At 41.1% G+C, this 17,780-nt stretch overlaps 1 protein-coding gene across 1 annotated transcript in view; it reads left to right on the forward strand.

Moving 5' to 3' along the window:
- The window catches only part of LOC106733237 (testis-specific serine/proline-rich protein), a gene marked incomplete at its 3' end in the record, with an annotated part of 37,270 nt that overhangs the window by 11,517 nt on the left and 7,973 nt on the right, over positions 1 to 17,780 (forward strand). Inside the window, exons 2-4 of the mRNA XM_014582010.1 lie at positions 15,704 to 15,822; positions 17,193 to 17,228; positions 17,625 to 17,661. Coding sequence (XP_014437496.1) covers positions 15,704 to 15,822; positions 17,193 to 17,228; positions 17,625 to 17,661 — 192 coding nt within the window. The remainder of the gene's footprint in view (positions 1 to 15,703; positions 15,823 to 17,192; positions 17,229 to 17,624; positions 17,662 to 17,780) is intronic.

Genomic DNA, 17,780 nt, shown 5'->3' on the forward strand with positions numbered 1-17,780 from the left:
TAGAATTATATAAGTATCATTCTTTATGAAAATCCATAAGAACTAATATCTATGCTTGAGATTTTCTTTTAGTAATTATAAGACGGCTGCTGCTGAACATCGGCTGATAGTTAACTCTGCTTGCTAAAATTGTTTCCTGAAACTGCACTGCTTGAAGTTACCAGGAACCTGCTTTCATCAATCAAACAATTGTTGAACTGTATCGATGATTAATAGACCTGCCCTTAATCAAACCCTGAATGGTTTCTATTGTTAAAACTTTATGCATTGATAACTAGTACACGTAGCCCCTCTCCCATTTACTTGCATGTATCGCATTTTCAATAAAAAGTCACGGCGATTCCTAGCAGTTGTCACTCCTCAGAGGGCAATCTCTGGGAGTGTCTGGCTGAGGACGTGCATGAAAAAGCACGAGGCCTTGGTCTTCCTTTCCTTTCTAGCGTCACCTCCGTCGAGCCAACCCACCCCAGCCGAGGATGGTCCCTGGCAAAACTTTGGATTTTTTATGATTTGTTACCATTGCTCTAGTGGCATGGGTTTGCCCCACCTACTTGGCAAGACCTGGGAGACCTGAGTCTGGACTGGAAAGACCTTGGGGCTGACCATGCTTCTAGCCTGGAAGCAAATTTGGAACATCCATGATTCCATCTTTCAATTTTCTAGTGTTCTGGGGTCATCCAGCCCTCCCACTGGAAGACAAGTTCAGTCTAGGCAGGCCTCGGTGAGTACATGTTCATTACCTGGCAGCAACTTTGAAAATTTCACTTTTTGCCCATTGTTCTAATTGCCTTGGCAGACCTAGACTGGGAGACTTACATCCAATCTGGGCAGTCCTTGGGTGAGTCCATGCCTTGGCCTGAGAGCACTTTTGGAACTTTCTCATCTCAGTTGGTCACCACTCTAGCAGTTTGTACTTGCCTTCTCTGCCCACTTGGAGACTTGAGTTTGGTCTGGTGGGCCTTTGGTGAGTATGAGCTTGCAGCATTGAAGTGACATTGAAACTTTCACAACTCCCTCACCCCTGCTCTAGTGGCCTGGGCTGGCCAGCCTACCTGTCAGGAGACTTGAGTTTGATCATGGCAGAATTTGGGTAAGTTTGCACTTTGGTCCTGGTAATAACTTTGGAACTTTCTCAATTATATTGCTCTTGAAATTGGGATTCACACTACCACTCTCCTGATGACTTCAGTGTGGTCTGAGCACGCCCTGGGTGAGTTCATGCTAGAGGCCTGAGAGCAATTTTAGAACTTTCATGACTTTTCACCCACCAGTTTTAGTGGCCTGGGTTCACCTAGCCTGGCCACCAGGAGACTTGAGACTTATGTTGCCAGGCATTGAGTGAACCTGAACTTAGGACCTGGGAGCAAACTTTGGAACTTTCATGACTTTGTTACTCACTGCTCTAGTAGTCTGGGCTGGCCCTGCCCAACTGCTAGAGTCTTGAGTTTAGTCTGTGCATCTTTTGAGTGAGTACATGCTCACAGCCTGGAAACAACTATGGAATTTTCAGAACTCCACCAAGTACTGTTCTAGTAGCCTGGGCTCACCAGTCCACCATTAGGAGAATTGAATTTAGTCTAGGAAGGTCATGGTTAAGTCTGTACTTGGGGCCTGGGAGAAACTTTTTGAAAATGTCATGATTCCATTGCCAACTGCTTTAGTAGCCTATCTCACCCCACCTGCCAGCTGCCAGCTGGGATACTTGATTCTAGTGTGGGAGGCCTTGGGCAAGTCTGTGCTTGGGGCCTGGGAACAACTTTGGAACTTTCATGACTTTGTCACACATTGTTATAGCAACCTGGGTTCTCTTAGCCACCACCAGGACACTCGAGTCTGTCTGAGAAGGCCTTGAGTGAGACCATGCTTACATCCAGTGAGCAACATAGAGACTTCCATGACTCTGTCAGTCACCACTGTAGCAGCCTAGTATTTCCAGTCCAACTGGCCAGGAGACTTCAGTCAAATATGGACTGGCCTTGGTTGAGTCCACATTTATGATACGGAGTAACTTTGGAAATTTCACAACTCCATTGCCCATAACACTAGTGATCTGGACAACTTAGCTTGTTTCTGAGAGACTTGAGTTTGGTCAGTGCAGGACTTAGGTGAGTTAATGTTCAAGGACTTAGGGCAACTTTGGAAATTTCTTGACTTCGTTGCCCATCACTCTAGCAGCCTAAGCTCACCTCAACTGCCCAGCAGGAAACCTATGTCCAGTCTGGGCAGGCCTTGAATTAATCCACAATCAGGTCCTGGGAAGTACTCTGGAAATTTCACCCACTGCTTTGAGAAAACTATCCTTATTGTGCTCACTAGGAAACTTGAGTCTGTTCTGAACGGGACTTGAGTGAGTCTGCACCCACAGCCTGGGAGCAGTTTGTAACTTTCACAACTCTATTGCCCACCACCCTAGTGGCCTCGGCTCTCCAGCCTACCCACCAGGAGATGTGTCTGGTTGGGGCAGATCTTGAGTAAATCTATATTTGGATCCTGGGAGAAACTTTGAAATTTTCATGACTTTGCCCACTGCTCTAGAATACTGGGCTTATCAATCCACATCAATGGAAGACTTGAGTTTGGTCTGGGATAGCCTTGGGTATATACACACTTGGGACCTCAAATAAGTTTGGAACTTTCATGACTACATCAACCACGTATAACAGACTGGGTTCACCAGTTAACTCATTGGGAGTATTGCATATGATATCGCTAGCCTTAGTTGAATCCATACTTTTGGCCTGGCAGAAACTTTGGAAAATTTATGACTACATCATCCAAGACTTTAGTAACTTGGGCTCCCCCAACCCTACCTCTGGAATCCTTGAGTCCAGTCTGTTTAGGCCTTAGTGAATTCATGCTCATTCCTAAAAGCAACTTTGGAACTCATGAGTTTATGCCCACCACTCTAGCAATCTCATCAGCCCACCAACAGAAAGGCTTGAGTAGGAGTTTTCAGGAATTGGGTGAGTTCATACCTATGACCTGGAAGGAAATTTAGAACTTTCATTACTCCATAACCAGTGTTTTAGCAGTCTGGGCTCACCAATCCCACTGCTGGGAGACTTGAGTGTGATCTGTGTAGGCCTTGTGAATACATGCTCTGAGGCTCATAGGAATTTTGCTGTCATGGCCTGGCTCAACCCATTATTGCCAATTGATTGATTCAGCATGGACCAGCTTTGGGTGAGTCCACACTCACAGCCAGGGAGTGACTTTGGAAATTCATTACTCTGTCACCAACTTTTGTAGCAGGGTGTGTTCTCCCATTTCACTGGCCAGAATACTTGAACCCAGTCTGGGGAGGCTTTGAGTGAGTCTGCAATTGTGGCCTCAGAACAACTATGCAATTTTTTTTCTTTTCTTTTTTTATTTCATTTTCTTTTACACATTCAATTATATTATTATTTGTAATTTTTATTTTTTAACTTATTTTATATATTTAGTCCATTTTTAAGATTTTATGCTTTAGTTACTATACATCATTTAGCATGTGAATTGAATTTCATGAACACACTTTGATAACCAGTTGGGGATATAAAACACGTTATCATCAACAGAAATTAATCCATTTCCATGTACCATAAATGTCTTCCTTCTATGTTTTTCTTCTTAATTTCTCACTCACTCTATGCCCTTCCCCACCCCCTCTCACATTTTTCCCAGTATCCATAACCATTTTTTCCACATTTTATTGATTCACAAAATACCTTAAACTGAAAATATGGGTGAAGCTAGAATCTAGTTACAAGTGCACTGTAATTTTCTTCTAAAACTGTTTTTAACTGTGAAAAATGTATTTTTATTATTTATACTTTACTCAGTCTCAGATGTTTTATTAAGAGAAGCACAATAAAACCATGGCAGTCTCTAACCTTAGTTATGTTTTCAATATGACATAGTTCTCTCATTAATTACCATATAGTCCTAGTAAACTTTCTCTGACATCTTGAAGCCTCTTTCTTTATTGTTTTACTCTCATTATGTTTTCTCTTCTTTTAAATTATTTTTGTTTTTAATTAATTAATTTACATTTATTCAGTGAGCATTGTCACAGCATACAAAATGTGATTTCCCATCTAGAATATACTGCATAGTGACTTAATCATACATGTTATTGTCATTAATTTTCCATTTGTAGTTTCATATATATCTTTTCTTCTATCTATCACCCTCTGCCATTTCCTACCATTTACCCACACTATCTCAGATGTCCACAGTTGTTTTCCATTCCTTTTTTTTCTTCATATTTTATTGATTCACAAAATTTCTTAAATAATCTAACTACTTTCAATAGCAAGCTCAACTGATATATACATATCTATGAGTAAATGTCTGACTTTAGGTATAGCTGTATAGCTTACTACAATCATTAATTATGTAGCTTTACTATATTTTTTAATTTCAAGAAAAGCAGTTTTAGCTTAAATCAGAAAAGCTAAGGAACTATGCTTAAAACTTAAAGCCAGAAAATGGGTTGGGATTCTGTTCAAATAGTAGGTACATGAATCTATCAGCAGCTCAAGACAGGACAAAAATCTTTAAAACTGGAAAACAAAGCCTAGAAGAAAATCAGTGATGTTTTCGTCAAAAGTCATAAAATTCTACTTCACCAGTCTCATGTACTTAATTTATCTTCTGTTGTGATTCTGTTACTGAACTCAAATCAGGTTTGCTCGCTCAAGCACTATAAAACCAAACCATAGGCACATAGTGTGATGAAGGAAAGTACAGCTTTCTTGCAAAGTGCAAAGCAAGGAGAGTGGGCAGCTCATGCTGAAAAGACCTTGTCTCCCCAAGATGTTCTCCACATGCATTTTTAAGGGCAAAATTAGGGGCAGAGGTCCCAGGCGCATGATCAGTTCAGTGATTGGTTCAAGAGGGCGTGATCATCTCGTAGGCATTCTTGATTGGTGGGGCCTTAGATAATCAAATTCCTCTCCAGGTGTCTGGAACCATTCAGCCTGGAATCTCTGAGCACACAACCAACAGTTTTCAGTCTACAAAACATCTTACATATTGAAAGGAAAACCTTCTTTCCTTTAAGTGAGAGTTTTAGAGGTCAAATGGCCCTCACCCATGGTCCATGTTGGTTACTCCTTACTCTGGGCCATTACAATGTAAATGGACTTTATATTTCAGGAACCCTAGAAAATACATTAGGGGGTTTTTGCTCTGTTTCAATTCTATTTTCCCAATTAAATTCCGGGATATAATATTCAACTCCAGACTTGTCCCTATGGTTAAGTTGGCCATTTCTTAATTTTTAAACTCTTGTTTCTATGTGATTGTATTCAATTTTGCTTGAATAGCACTCCCTGAACAACTTCTTGGATATCTGGTCTGGTATTGGTAAATGCTTCTATCTCCTCTAATCTTTCAGTTTCCACCATGAAGAGCACAAAATAAGTATATGTTAAGTAGAGACACATGTCTCTTTGATAGCCTGACTTGCTTTGCTCATAAGTAAATCTTTCATCTTTATCCACTTTCTATCAAATGCCAGGGTCTTTTTTTTATGGCTAAGTACTATTTCAGAGTATACATGCACACTTTTTAAATACATTTATCTGCTAGTGAACATTTGGAATGGTTTCATGTTTTAGCAATTGTAAATAATGCTATGGTAAACAGATATGCAAACACTTTCCTGACTTACCGTTCTTTTATTTTTTTGGAACATATCCTGAAGTGAATTTTCTGGATCACTTGGTAGCTCTATTGCAAGTCATCGAGAAATCTCCATATTGTTCTTTGCAGTAAAAGTACCAATTTACATTTCCAACAGCAATGTAAGAGAGCTCCCCTTTCACCACATCACTGTCAGAACATATAACTAAATTTTTTATTCATTATTCTGACTGGAGTAGGTTTTTATATGCATCTCCCTTAAGATGAGGGATATTCAAAATTTTTTCTATAGACTTTTTGGTTGTTCGTACCTTAAAGAATTGTTTGTTCAGCTCTTCTTTCCATCTTTTAATTAGGTTAGTATTTTTATTTATAAGTTACTTGAATTTCCTAGTTATTCCCTTATCTGAAGGATAGTTTATAAAATATTTTCTCATTCTGGGGTTTGTCAATACACACTGACTGCATTTTGCTGTGCAGAAGTTACTTATGCCAATGTAATTCTACTTGTCTATTTTTGGGATTATTACCTATTTTTTGGGAGTCTTAGTTAAGAAGTCTTTGCCTATCCTGGTGTCTTCCAGAGTTTCCCCACTGTTTTACACGAATAGTTTTATAGTTTGAGGTCTTAGAATTAGATCTTTTATCTGCTTTGAGTTCATTTTTGTTAATGGTGAGAGAGAGGAGACCGGTTTTATCTTTCTGTAGATGGATACCCAGTTTCTCCAACACAATCTTCTAAAATGATTTTCCTTTTCTCACTGGATTGACTAGTACACTTTGTCAAAAATCAGTTGACTGTCTATTTTGGGGTTTATTTCTGGGATCTCCTTTTGTCCATCTATCCATATTGGTACCAATACTATGCTGTTTTGAGAATCACAGCTTTGTAATGTATTTTGGAGTCAAGAAGTGAGATGTCACCTACTCCACTCTTCTTGAACATAATGCTTTGGAAATACAGGTCTTTTATAATTTGAGACAAATTCTATGATTGTCTTTTCTAAATCTGGGAAGAATTTCTTTTGTTTTTGATAGGAATTTTAAATTAATTTGTGTAAAATTGTCATTTTGATTATATTAATTCTTTCCATTTAGAAGCATGGAATGTCCTTCCACTTTTTTGTATAATTTTCAATTTTTTTCTTAGATTTTTCTTAATTTATAATGTAGTGGGCTTTAACTTCCTTGGTTAGATTTATTCCTAGGTATCACATATACTTTGTGGCTATGGTAAATGTGATTGCCTTCTTCAGGTCTACCTCTCTGTCTGCTGTTTGTATATAGAAATGGTATAGATCATTGTAAGTTGATTTTGTATCCTGTCGCTTTATTCACATATTGTTTCAAAACGTAGTTTCATGGACATTTTTTAATCTCCTGTCCATATAATCATGTCATCTGCAAACAGAGATTATTTCAACTCTTCTTTCCTTATTTATTTTATTATATATTCTGAATGTGTTAGCCAGGACTTCCAGCCAGCACTATATTGAAAAGGAGTGCAGAAAGTGGACATCTTTTTCTTGTACCAAAAACAAACAAACAAACAAACAAAAACACTGAGATCTTTTCCCCATTAAGAATATTAGCTGTGAGGTTGTTATAGATAAGTTTTATTATACTGAGAAATGATGCTTCTCAACCAATTTTTCCTAGAGTCTTAATCATGAAGTAATGTATTTTGTCAGATGCTTTTCTCTGCATCTATTGAAATAATCATATTCTGTTCCTCCTACTTCATACTGTATGAAAAGGGTGGCCCAGATTGGAGGCTTTACAGCAGTAAGGTGGGCCCATGGAAGAGCCGCAGAGGCAGATATCCAGTCTGTGTCTTTTAATGGGAGAAACTAATCTGTTAACATTCAATGTTACTGATATTTGTGGATTTACCTCTTTTTTTTTTTAGCCATTTACTCAATTGTTTTTTGTTCTCCTATTTTTGTTTGTCTGCCTTTAGTTATCCTGACACAAAACTTTTCTCTGTACTTATTATAGAGGTGATCTACTATTGGTGAATTCTTTCAGTATCTGTTGATCTGAGAATAATTTTATTTGCTATTCTCAGTTGAAGGACAACCTTACTGTGTATAGTATTATTGGATAGAATTGTTTTTATTTTAATGTTCTTAACATGTCTTCATTTCTTCCTTTCCTTCATTGTTTGAGTTAATAGCTGTGGCATTAACCTACTGAATAGTCTTATTAGTAATATGAGGTTTTTCCTTTGTCATTTTTAGAATATCATCTTTGTCTACAATTTTTACAAATCTTTTTATATATGCCAGGGGAGAATCTTTTTGTATTGATACTATTTGGGATTTAAAAAAATTTCTTAGGGATGAATTTCTCTAGGTTTCTATATTTGGAAAATTTTCATATAGCACTTCATTAAAGAGGTTTTTTAGGCCTTTTGCAGATTCTTTACCTTCTGGCAAGTCCATTATACATGTAATTTGGGTGTTTCATGGTGTCTATAATTTCCCATATATTGTCTTCATTGTTTAGTCTTTTTTTTTTTTTCTTCTCCTTTTTGTGTATTTTTCTATGTTGGAGACTGTACCTTTAATGTCAGAAATTTTTTCTCCTTCATGGTCCAATCTGCTGTGAATGCTTTCTAGGGAGATTTTAATTTCTTGTGATATATTATTAATTTCCAGAAGTTCCATTAGATTATTTTTGAGTGTTTATGTCATTATGAATTTCCATTTTTTGTATTGTCATGTATTGAAATAATTTTCTTATTTCCAGGAATTGACTGTTTTCTCTTGCTTCTCATTGAGTTTTTTCACTATAAATATTCAGAACTTTTTCCTGACAATTCTATGAATTTTTTGTTGCTATTATTTGTTGGTGAGAGGCTACTATCCTCAAATGGTGTAGAGCTACCACCTTATTTTTTCATGTTTTCTTAGAGATCTGTGCTGGTTTCAAGTCATCTGATGGAGTATTCACTTTTTTTATTTATTAAAGTAGATTCTGTATTATCTGTGAAATAAATTTTACCATAAGTTCTCAAGTGTGTTCTATTAAAGGGCTATGTTTCCCAGGTCAAATCTGTTATGGAACACTTCAGTTACTTGGGTCTTCTACCAAATGTTCAGTTCTTGATGAGGCAGCAACAAATTAAAGATATATAAATTGGTGAAGATGATTTGGTTGGTTTACATAATCTTCCATATTGTCTCCCAGCAATGCCCAGAAAAGGCTCAAGACTCTCAGTAAGAAGCAGAGCAAGCTCAGTCTGCTGGGAAAATTGGTGATGTTCAAAAGTGGCTCACAGGCCACACCCTAATGGCCAGTCTAGACCAGATTGAAGACTCCCAGTGTATAGGCAAATAGGGTAAACTCTGACCAGTGGAACAGTGGGCAATGGTTCCCAGGTTTCAAGTAAGAACTCAACCTAAATACCTGCCAGTACTGGGCTCCAGATGCCTGGCAGATGTGTGGGCAGGTTGAGCCAGGGGTCTGGAACAGTAGGCAATGGCATCCAAAAGTTCTAATGTGGCCCCCAGGTCCTAGTTCAGACTCACACAAAAAGTCTGCCCAGACCATGCTGAAGCCCTCAAACTAAACTTGAAGGCATGCCCAGACCTCAGGAGTCAGAAGGGTGGGATGAGCACAGGCACTAGAACAGTGGGTGATGGAACCCAAAAGTTATGAAGAGTAACCCAGGACCAGGACACAGTCTCATTTTAAAGATCAACCCACTCCATGCTCAAAACTCTCAGTGGTTAGGCAGGGAGCTAAGCCCAGGTCACTAAACAGTGGATGATGGAGTCCAAAAGTTATAAGGTGGCTCAAAGTCCCAAACACAGACTAACCCTAAAGACTTTTCCAGACCATCTTCAAGACTTTGGATGGGCAGGTGGATAGGGTGAGTTTGGACACTGAGAGAATAGGGGATAGACTAAAAAAGTTCCAAATTGACATCCCCTGAGGATGGACTCACGCTAAAGGCCTGCCCAGACCAAGCTCAAAACTCTTGACAGGCAGTTGAGTGGGCCAAGCCCAGGTTCTGAGATGTTATATCATGGAGTTAACCATCCAAAATAGCCTCCAGGTACCTACAACAAACTCACTCTAAAGGCACAGACTGAGCTCAGAAGTCCCAGCAGGTAGGTAGATGAGTTGAACCAAGCCACTGGGATTTTGTAGGATGGAGTCCAAAAGTCCTGAGCATATCTCAGGCCCAATAATGGACTCACCCTAAAGGCCTGCCTAGACCTGTTTAAAGACTTCTGGCAGGTGGATGGGCATGATGAATCCAGAATACTAAAATGGGGAATGATGGAGTCCAAAAGTTCCAAAGTGGCTCTCAGACCCCCCAAGACCAAGATTGCCAAGACCAAGCCCAGGACTCATGGATGATTAGATGGGGTGGGCCCAGGCCAATGGGACAGCAGGTGATGAAGTAAAAAAGTTTTCAAGTGATTCCCATGCCTGAGCATGGACTAACCCTAAAGTAATTGCCTAGACTGGACTCAATATACTCAGTGGAAGGTCAGGGTAAGCCCAGGTTTCTGGGATGGTGGGAATGAAATCCAAATGTTCTGAAGTGGCTCGCTTCATGGAATCACCATAAAGGCCTAATGAGAACAGCTGAACTCAGGACAGGTCAGTGTGTGGGGAAATCCCAGGCCACTATAACAATTAGCAGTGGAGCCCAAATGTTCTAAAGTGGCTCCAAGGCCCCAAACACGGACTCATGCAAAAAGCTTCCTCAGAGTGGACTCAAGATTCCTGGTGAGTCTTAAGAAGAGTTGGGTGAGCTCAGGCCACTGAGAGGGTTGGTGATAGATTCCAAAATTTCCAAAGAGTCTCCCATGTCCCAAGCATAGCCTCACCCAAAATGCCACCCCAGACTGGCCACAGACTCCCAGAAGGTGGGTGGATGGGTCAAACCCAGAGCACTACGATAGTGGTTGATGGAGTTCAAAAGTTGCAAAGTGGTTCCCACACTGAGTTCATTCTCACTCAAAAACTTCTCCAGACTGTGCTTCTAAAGCGGCTCCCAGACCCCAAGTATGGACTCAGTCTAAATGCATGCCCAGACAAGGGACAAGATTCCTGACAGTTGGGTGGGCAGGGTGAGCTCAGGCACTGAGATGGTGGGTGATAGAGTCAAAAATCTCCAAAGTGGTTCCAAGGCCATGAAGACAGGTTCACCCTAAGTGCTCTCCCAGACTGGGCTCAAGACTCCCAACGATCAGGCAATCAGGTTGAACCTAGGCCAGTGGGACATTGGGCCATGGATTCCAAGAGTTCCACAGTGGCTCTCAGGTCCTGAGCATGAACTCACCCTAATGGCCTACCTTTACCAGGTACAAGACTCTAAGTGGGCTGGCAGGTGAGCCCATGTCACTGGGACAGGGGGCAATAACATTCAAAATTCCAAAGTGACTACCAGGCCCCAAGCATGGACTCAAACTACAAGATTTCCCAGAATAGGCTCAAGAATCCTGCAGGGTGTCTAGATAGGGTAAGCCCAAGCCCCTGGGAGAGTAGCCAATGGAGTTATAGTTCCAAAGCGGCTTCTAGGCCCTGAGTATGAACCATCCTGAATACCAGACATTACCAGGCATAAGACTGGGTAGGCAGGCAGAGTGAGTTCAGGCCAATGGGTGTGGGTAATGGAGTTAAAATTCCAAAGTGACTCCCAGGCCCTGAACACTCAGCCTAAAGGCCAGCCCATAGTAGGATCAAGACTCCTAGCAGAAGGGCAGCATAAGTCCAGGCCACTGGGACAGTAATCAATGGAGTCCAAAAGTTCTGATGTGGAACACAAGCCCTGAGCATGGACTCATCCTAAAGACTTGAGACTCCTGAATAGTGGGCAGGAAAGCCCAGGTCACTGGGATGGTGAACAATGAAGTCCAAAAGTTCTGAAGTGACTCCCTGGCTTTGATCACAGACTCACTCTAAAGGCCTATTCAGATTGCCCTAAAGCCTTCTTGTGGGAAGGAAGTCAGGGAGAACCCAGACGCTGGGATGGTGGGAGATGAAATCCAAAAGTTTCAAAATGACTCCCAGTCTCCAAACATGTGCTCATTTTTAAGACTTGCCCAGACTGGATTTAAGACTCTAGACAGCAGGAAAGCAGTTGAGACCAGGATGCAAGGATGGTGAGTGATGAAGTCCAAAATTCTGAAGTGACTTGCAAGCCCTGATAACAAATAATCCCTAAAGCCCTGCCTGTATTGGTAGAAGAATCCCAGTGGGCAACTGGGCAGGGTGAGCCCAGACTTCTGGGATGTTAGGTGATGAAGTCAGTGGTTTCCATGGCCCAATCATTGTCTTACCCTAAAGGCCTACCCACATCAGGCTCAAGACTCCCAGAGTAAAGGCAGAATAAGCCCAAGATACTGGGATGATGAACAAAAGAGTCCAAAAGTTCTGAAATGGCTCCCAGGACCTGAGCACAAACTCACACTAAAGGCCTTCCTAAATTGGCACAAAACTCCCAGTGGGCAGGTGGGGAGCAGTGAGGGGAGGGGGGACAAGCCCAGACCACTGGGACAGTGGCCATGGGGTCCAAATTTCCAAAGTGGTTTCAGGTTCCCAGTATGGACTCACCCTAAAGGCCTGCCCAGACTAAGCTCAAGATTTCCAACAGACAAGGGTTGGGGTGTGTCTAGGCCACTGGGATAGTGAATGATGGAGTCAAAAAGTTCCAACATAGTTCCCATGCTCATGCCCTGAACACAGACTCTCCCTAAAGGCCTACCCAGGTCAGGCTTAGGCCTACCCAGGTCAGACTAGGTTGATTAGTCCATGCATTTATGTATTTTTTAGGGTTTTAGGTTTAAATAGATATTGCTAATTCCATAATTATCATAGAAGATGCTAGATATAGTTCCTTTTTAATACCATTTTTTAATTTAAATTTACTTACTTATATTCATATTATAATACATCATTATATTATACAAAATTAGATATTTTATACAGAATACACTGTATATTGGCTCAATCAAGCAAATCAACATATATATTACCATCAACAAATATTTTTTCATTTTTTGATTCCTTATATTTTGCTTTTTTCCTATCCTTAATACACTCTCACTCTCTGCCATCTCCCACCCTCCTCCCACACTGTCTCTGATATCAATGGTTATTTTCTATGCCTTTCCCCTCACATTTTACTGACTCATTAAAGATCTTAATTAATCTAAATATTGGCAATAGCAGGAACAGCTGATATATACATATCCAAGAACACAAGTCTAAATTTAGGCATAAACCTCAGTGAGTACAATCTACCTACTATAAAGTAGCACCTAGCTGGGACTATATAGCTTACTGCAGTCATCAAATAGTTTTTTTTTCTTTTTTCTTTTCTTTTTCTTCATTTAACTTTCTTCCATACATTCAATCACACTATTACTTGTCTTACAAAATGATATATAAACAGGTGAACATTTCTCCCTAGTATCTTCAACAGATAATATCACACCTCTTTTGGCTACTAATGCTTTGCTTCCCTGTCCATTCCCCAAATGTCCTTCCTCAGACTCTCCTCTTTTACACACACTATATCTGGTATTTACATCTATATATTGCTTTTCTATATTCTTTAGACAGTTAGTTTCATTCATAGAGTGCAGACACTTGGTATATATTAAGTGGAGACATACAATGCCTCTCCTTCATAGCATGGCTTCCTTCACTCAGCATTAAGTCTTCCATATTCATCCAGTTCCTTTCAAAAGCCAGGATTTTGTTGTTTTTTTAATGAATGAGTTGTATTCCATTGAGTATATGTGTCACAGTTTTTCTAACCGTTCATCAGTTCATGGGCATTTGGGTTGTTTCCATGACTTAGCAATTGTGAAAAGTGCCGCAATAAACATTGACGTGTAAGCACTTTTTTGATTAAGTATTCTTCTATCCTTCAAGTAGATACCAAGGAGTGGGATTGCTGGGTCATATGGTAGTTCTATTTGTAGATTTTTGAGAAATCTCCACAGTGGTTGGACCAATTTCCATTCCCACCAGCAGTGTAAGAGAGTTCCCTTTTCACCACACCCCGACCAGCACTAATCATTTTTTAAAATCTTTTAGCTATTCATATGTCATCTTTACAGAGTGTTTTTTTTTTTTTTAACTACTTCTCCCATCTTTTAACATGGTTGATCATCTTTTTTCCAAACAGCTTTAGTTTCTTGTGTATTCTGGTAATCAGTCCCTTATCTGATGCAAAATTTACAAAAATATTTTCCCATTCTGAGGGCTGTCGATTCACACCACACTAATTACTGTTTCTATTGCCATGCAGAAACTTCTTAGTCTGATGTAATCCCACTTGTTTATTTTGAAGATGATCAACTTTGCTTTGAGGTTCTTATTTAAGAAGTCTTCCTGAGCCAGCAGCAGCCTGGTACATGTGAAGGCACCTGATGAGCAAAGAGGCACACTGCCCCCAACAACTCCCAACCAGATCTCCTAGTCCAGGATCCACCCAGACCCCTAGGCAGACTGTGTGTCCCTCTCTTGTCAAATTAAAATAAATAAATGAATAAATAAAAAAGTTGAATAAAATAATTCTTTAAAGAAAAAGAAATATAAAACATTATTAGAGGATATTATATGTGACTATATGTCAACAAACAAAATAACCTAGATGAGATGGACAACTTCCAGGATGCATATTATCTACCAAAATTTAATCAGGAGGACATAGAAAGTCTGTATAGACCAGAACAAACAATGAGATTGAATCATTAATAAACTTCCAACAAAGAAAAACCCAGGTCCTGATGGATTCATCTAGAAATTCTTTAAGAAGAGTTAATCCCACATTCCAGTCAAATTATTTTTTAAAGATCCAAAGTGAAGTAACTCTTCCAAATTCATTTTATAAAGCCTTCATTATACTTATACCCAAAATAGACAAGGACATAACAAAGAAGGGAAACTATAGAACAATATTTCAGATGAATGTAGACAAAAAACATTCTCAACATAAAAGAAACTTTATCCAACAACATATAAAAAGATATAAATCATGACTAGTTAAGCTTTATACCAGAGATACAAGGGTGGTTCAAAATGTGCAAAACCACAGCCACCCTACCTCATGTCCAGGCTCCCCAGCCAAAGACCCACGTCCCCCAGTCAGACTGTCGTTTTTTTCTGCATCAGTCTCCAGTTCCATCTCCAGGCCCCTGGACATTACAGGACACTGAGGCAGGAGCACCACTGCCCCTGTGCCTCACTTTCAGTCTCCCCAGATCAAGAGTCATCCAGTCCCCCAGCAAGACTGTCCTTTTTCTGCAGCAGACTCCACTTCCAACTCTAGGCCTCTGGATAGTAAGGGACATTGAGGCAGGGACATCAATGACTCGTTGCCTCACTTCCAGGCTCCCCAGCCCAAGACTCACCCAGTCCCGCAGTCAGGTAGGCAGTTTTTCTTTTTTCCCTTTGCTCTTTTCCATTCTTTTCTTAATAATGGTTTCCTTTCTCCAGAGTCTGTCCTTTTTGCTACAGCAGACTCCAGTTCCATCTCCAGGCCTCTGGACAGTAAGGGCTCCCCAGCACAAGACCCACCTAATCCCCTTCTCAGGAAGCCAGATTTTTTATTTAATTTTTAGCTCTTCTCCATTCTTTTGTTAATACCCTCCTCTTCCTTTATCCAAAGACTATCCTTCCTTCTGCAGCAGCCTCCAGTTCCATCTCCAGGACTCTGGACAGTAAGGGACATTGAGACAGGGAAACCACTGCTACCCCTGGCTCACTTCCAGGCTCATCAGTCCAAGACCCATACATTATCCCAGTCAGATAGGAAGATTTTTCTCTTTTTTGTCTTTGCTCTTTTCCGTTCTTTTGTTAATACGCTCCTCTTCCTTTGCCCAAAGGCTTGAAGGTCCATCTCCTGGCCTCTGGATAGTAAGGAACACTGAGAAAGGTGCACCACTGCCCCACAGCCTGACTTCTAGGCTCCCTAGGCCAAAACCCACCCAGACTACCATTCAGGTAGGCAGATTTTTCTCTATTTTTCCTTTGCTCTTCTCCATTCTTTCGTTAATACCCTCGTCTTCCTTTATCCACAGACTGTCCTTTTTTTCTACAGTAGCCTCCAGTAGCATTTCTAGGCATTGGACAATAAGAGACATTGAGGAAGGGGCACTACTGCCCTTCTGCCACACTTCCAAACTCTTCAACCCAAAACCAACCCAGTCCCCCAGTCAGGTAGGCGGTTTTTCTCTTTTTTTCTTTGCTCTTTTCTATTCTTTCAAGAATTCCCTCCTCTACCTTTCCCCACAGAATGTCCATTTTTCTGCAGCAGCTTCCAGTTCCAAGCCAAGGACTCTGTACAGTAAGGGACATTGAGAAGGGGCAGGACTTTCCCCTCTGCCTCAATTCCAAGCTCCTCAGCCTAAGACCCACCCGGTACCCCAGTAAGGTAGATAGCTTTTTCTTTTTTTCCCTTCTTCTCCATTCTTTTGTTATTACCCTTCTCTATTTTTCTCCACAGACTTTTTTTTTTTTGCAGCAGCTTGGATACTGAGGTTGAGGTATCAGTTCCACACCAACTCACTTCTAAGACCCTCTTGGTCCCCCAGTCAGGTAGGTAGGTTTTCTTCTTCTTCTCGTTTTTTTTTTTTTGATTGTCTCTCTCTTTTTTGTTAATACTGTCCTCTTCCTTTCTCCACTTCAAGGGTCCCTTGCCTAAGACACACACAGTCCACAAGACAGGTTGGCAGTTTTTCTCTTTTTTCTTTGCCCTTCTCCATTCTTTCATTAATATGCTCTTCTTCCTTTCCCCACAGATTGTCCTTTTTTCTGTAGCAGCCTCCAGTTCCATTTCCAGGATTCTGGACAGTAAAAGACATTGAGGTAGGGGCAGCACTGTACCCCCACTACCTCAATTCCAGGTTCCCCAGCCCAAGACCCATCCAGTCCCCCACTCTTTTTTTCTTTTTTTGGAGAGGTTTTTGCTATAGGGTGCGTGCACTTGCCAGACAGACAGAGAGAGATAGAGAGATAGAAAGTGAGAAATCATACCCCAGAGGGGATGGCCACACCGCAATCCCTTCTCCTCCATTCTCCTCTCGGGATCTTGGGCACGCAAGCACACACGCCCGGCGTCAGTTTAAGCCACCAGGTCCGGGACTCGAACCGTGGTCAACTACGTGGGAGTCCAGCGACATAGCCATTACGCTAACTGCTGGTCCCAGCTTTTCTCTTTGTATTACTGGTTCTTCTCCCTTTTTTGATATTACCCTCCTTTCTTTCCCCGCAGATTGTCCTTTTTTCAGCAGCAGCTTGAAGTTCTATCTCCAGGCCTCTGGACAGTATGGGACATTGAGGGAGGGGCACTACTTCCCCCATGCCTCACTTCCAGGCTCCCCAGCCTAAAACTGACCCAGATCCACAGTCAGACTGGCAGTTTTTTATTTTTCCTTTGCTCTCTCCATTCTTTTGTTAATGCCCTTCTCTCCCGTTCCCCACAGACAGTCTTTTGTTCTGCAGAAGTTTCCAGTTCCATCTCCAGGCCTCTAGGCTGTAAAGGACATTGAGCCAGGGGCACCACTACCTCCCCCCCACCTCACTTCCAGGCTCCCCAGCCCAACATCCACCTAGTCCAAAGTCAGGTAGGCAATTTTTTTCCATTTTTTCCTTTGCTCTTCTCCATTCTTTTGTTAATGCCCTCGTCTTTCTTTCCCCACAGATTTTCTTTATTCCCCTGCAGCAGGCTCCAGTTCCATATCAAGGCCTCTGGACAGAAAGGGACATTGAGGCAGGGGCACCATTGCCCCCACCCACCTCACTTCCAAGCTCCTGAGTCCAAGACCCACCCAGTCCCAAAGACTAGTATGCAATTTTTCTCTCTCTTTTTATGCTCTTCTCCATTCTTTTATTGATACACTCCTGTTCCTTTCCCCACAGAATGTCCTTTTTACTATAGCAGCCTCCAGTTCCAACTCCAGGCCTCTGGACAGTAGAGGACATTGAGGCTGAGGCACCACTTCTCCCTGGCTCATTTCCAGGCTCTCCAGCCCAAGACCCAACCAGTCCCTGGGTCAGGTAGGCACTTTTTTCTTTGCTCTCTCTTTTTTCTTTTCTCTCTCTTTTTTCTTTACTCTTCTCCATTCTTTTGTTAATACCTTCCTGCTCCTTTCTGAAACATCCTCCAGCTCTATCTA

Source organism: Tupaia chinensis, unplaced genomic scaffold, assembly GCF_000334495.1.
Source record: "Tupaia chinensis unplaced genomic scaffold, TupChi_1.0 Scaffold141824_1, whole genome shotgun sequence".
Lineage (NCBI taxonomy): Eukaryota > Metazoa > Chordata > Mammalia > Scandentia > Tupaiidae > Tupaia > Tupaia belangeri.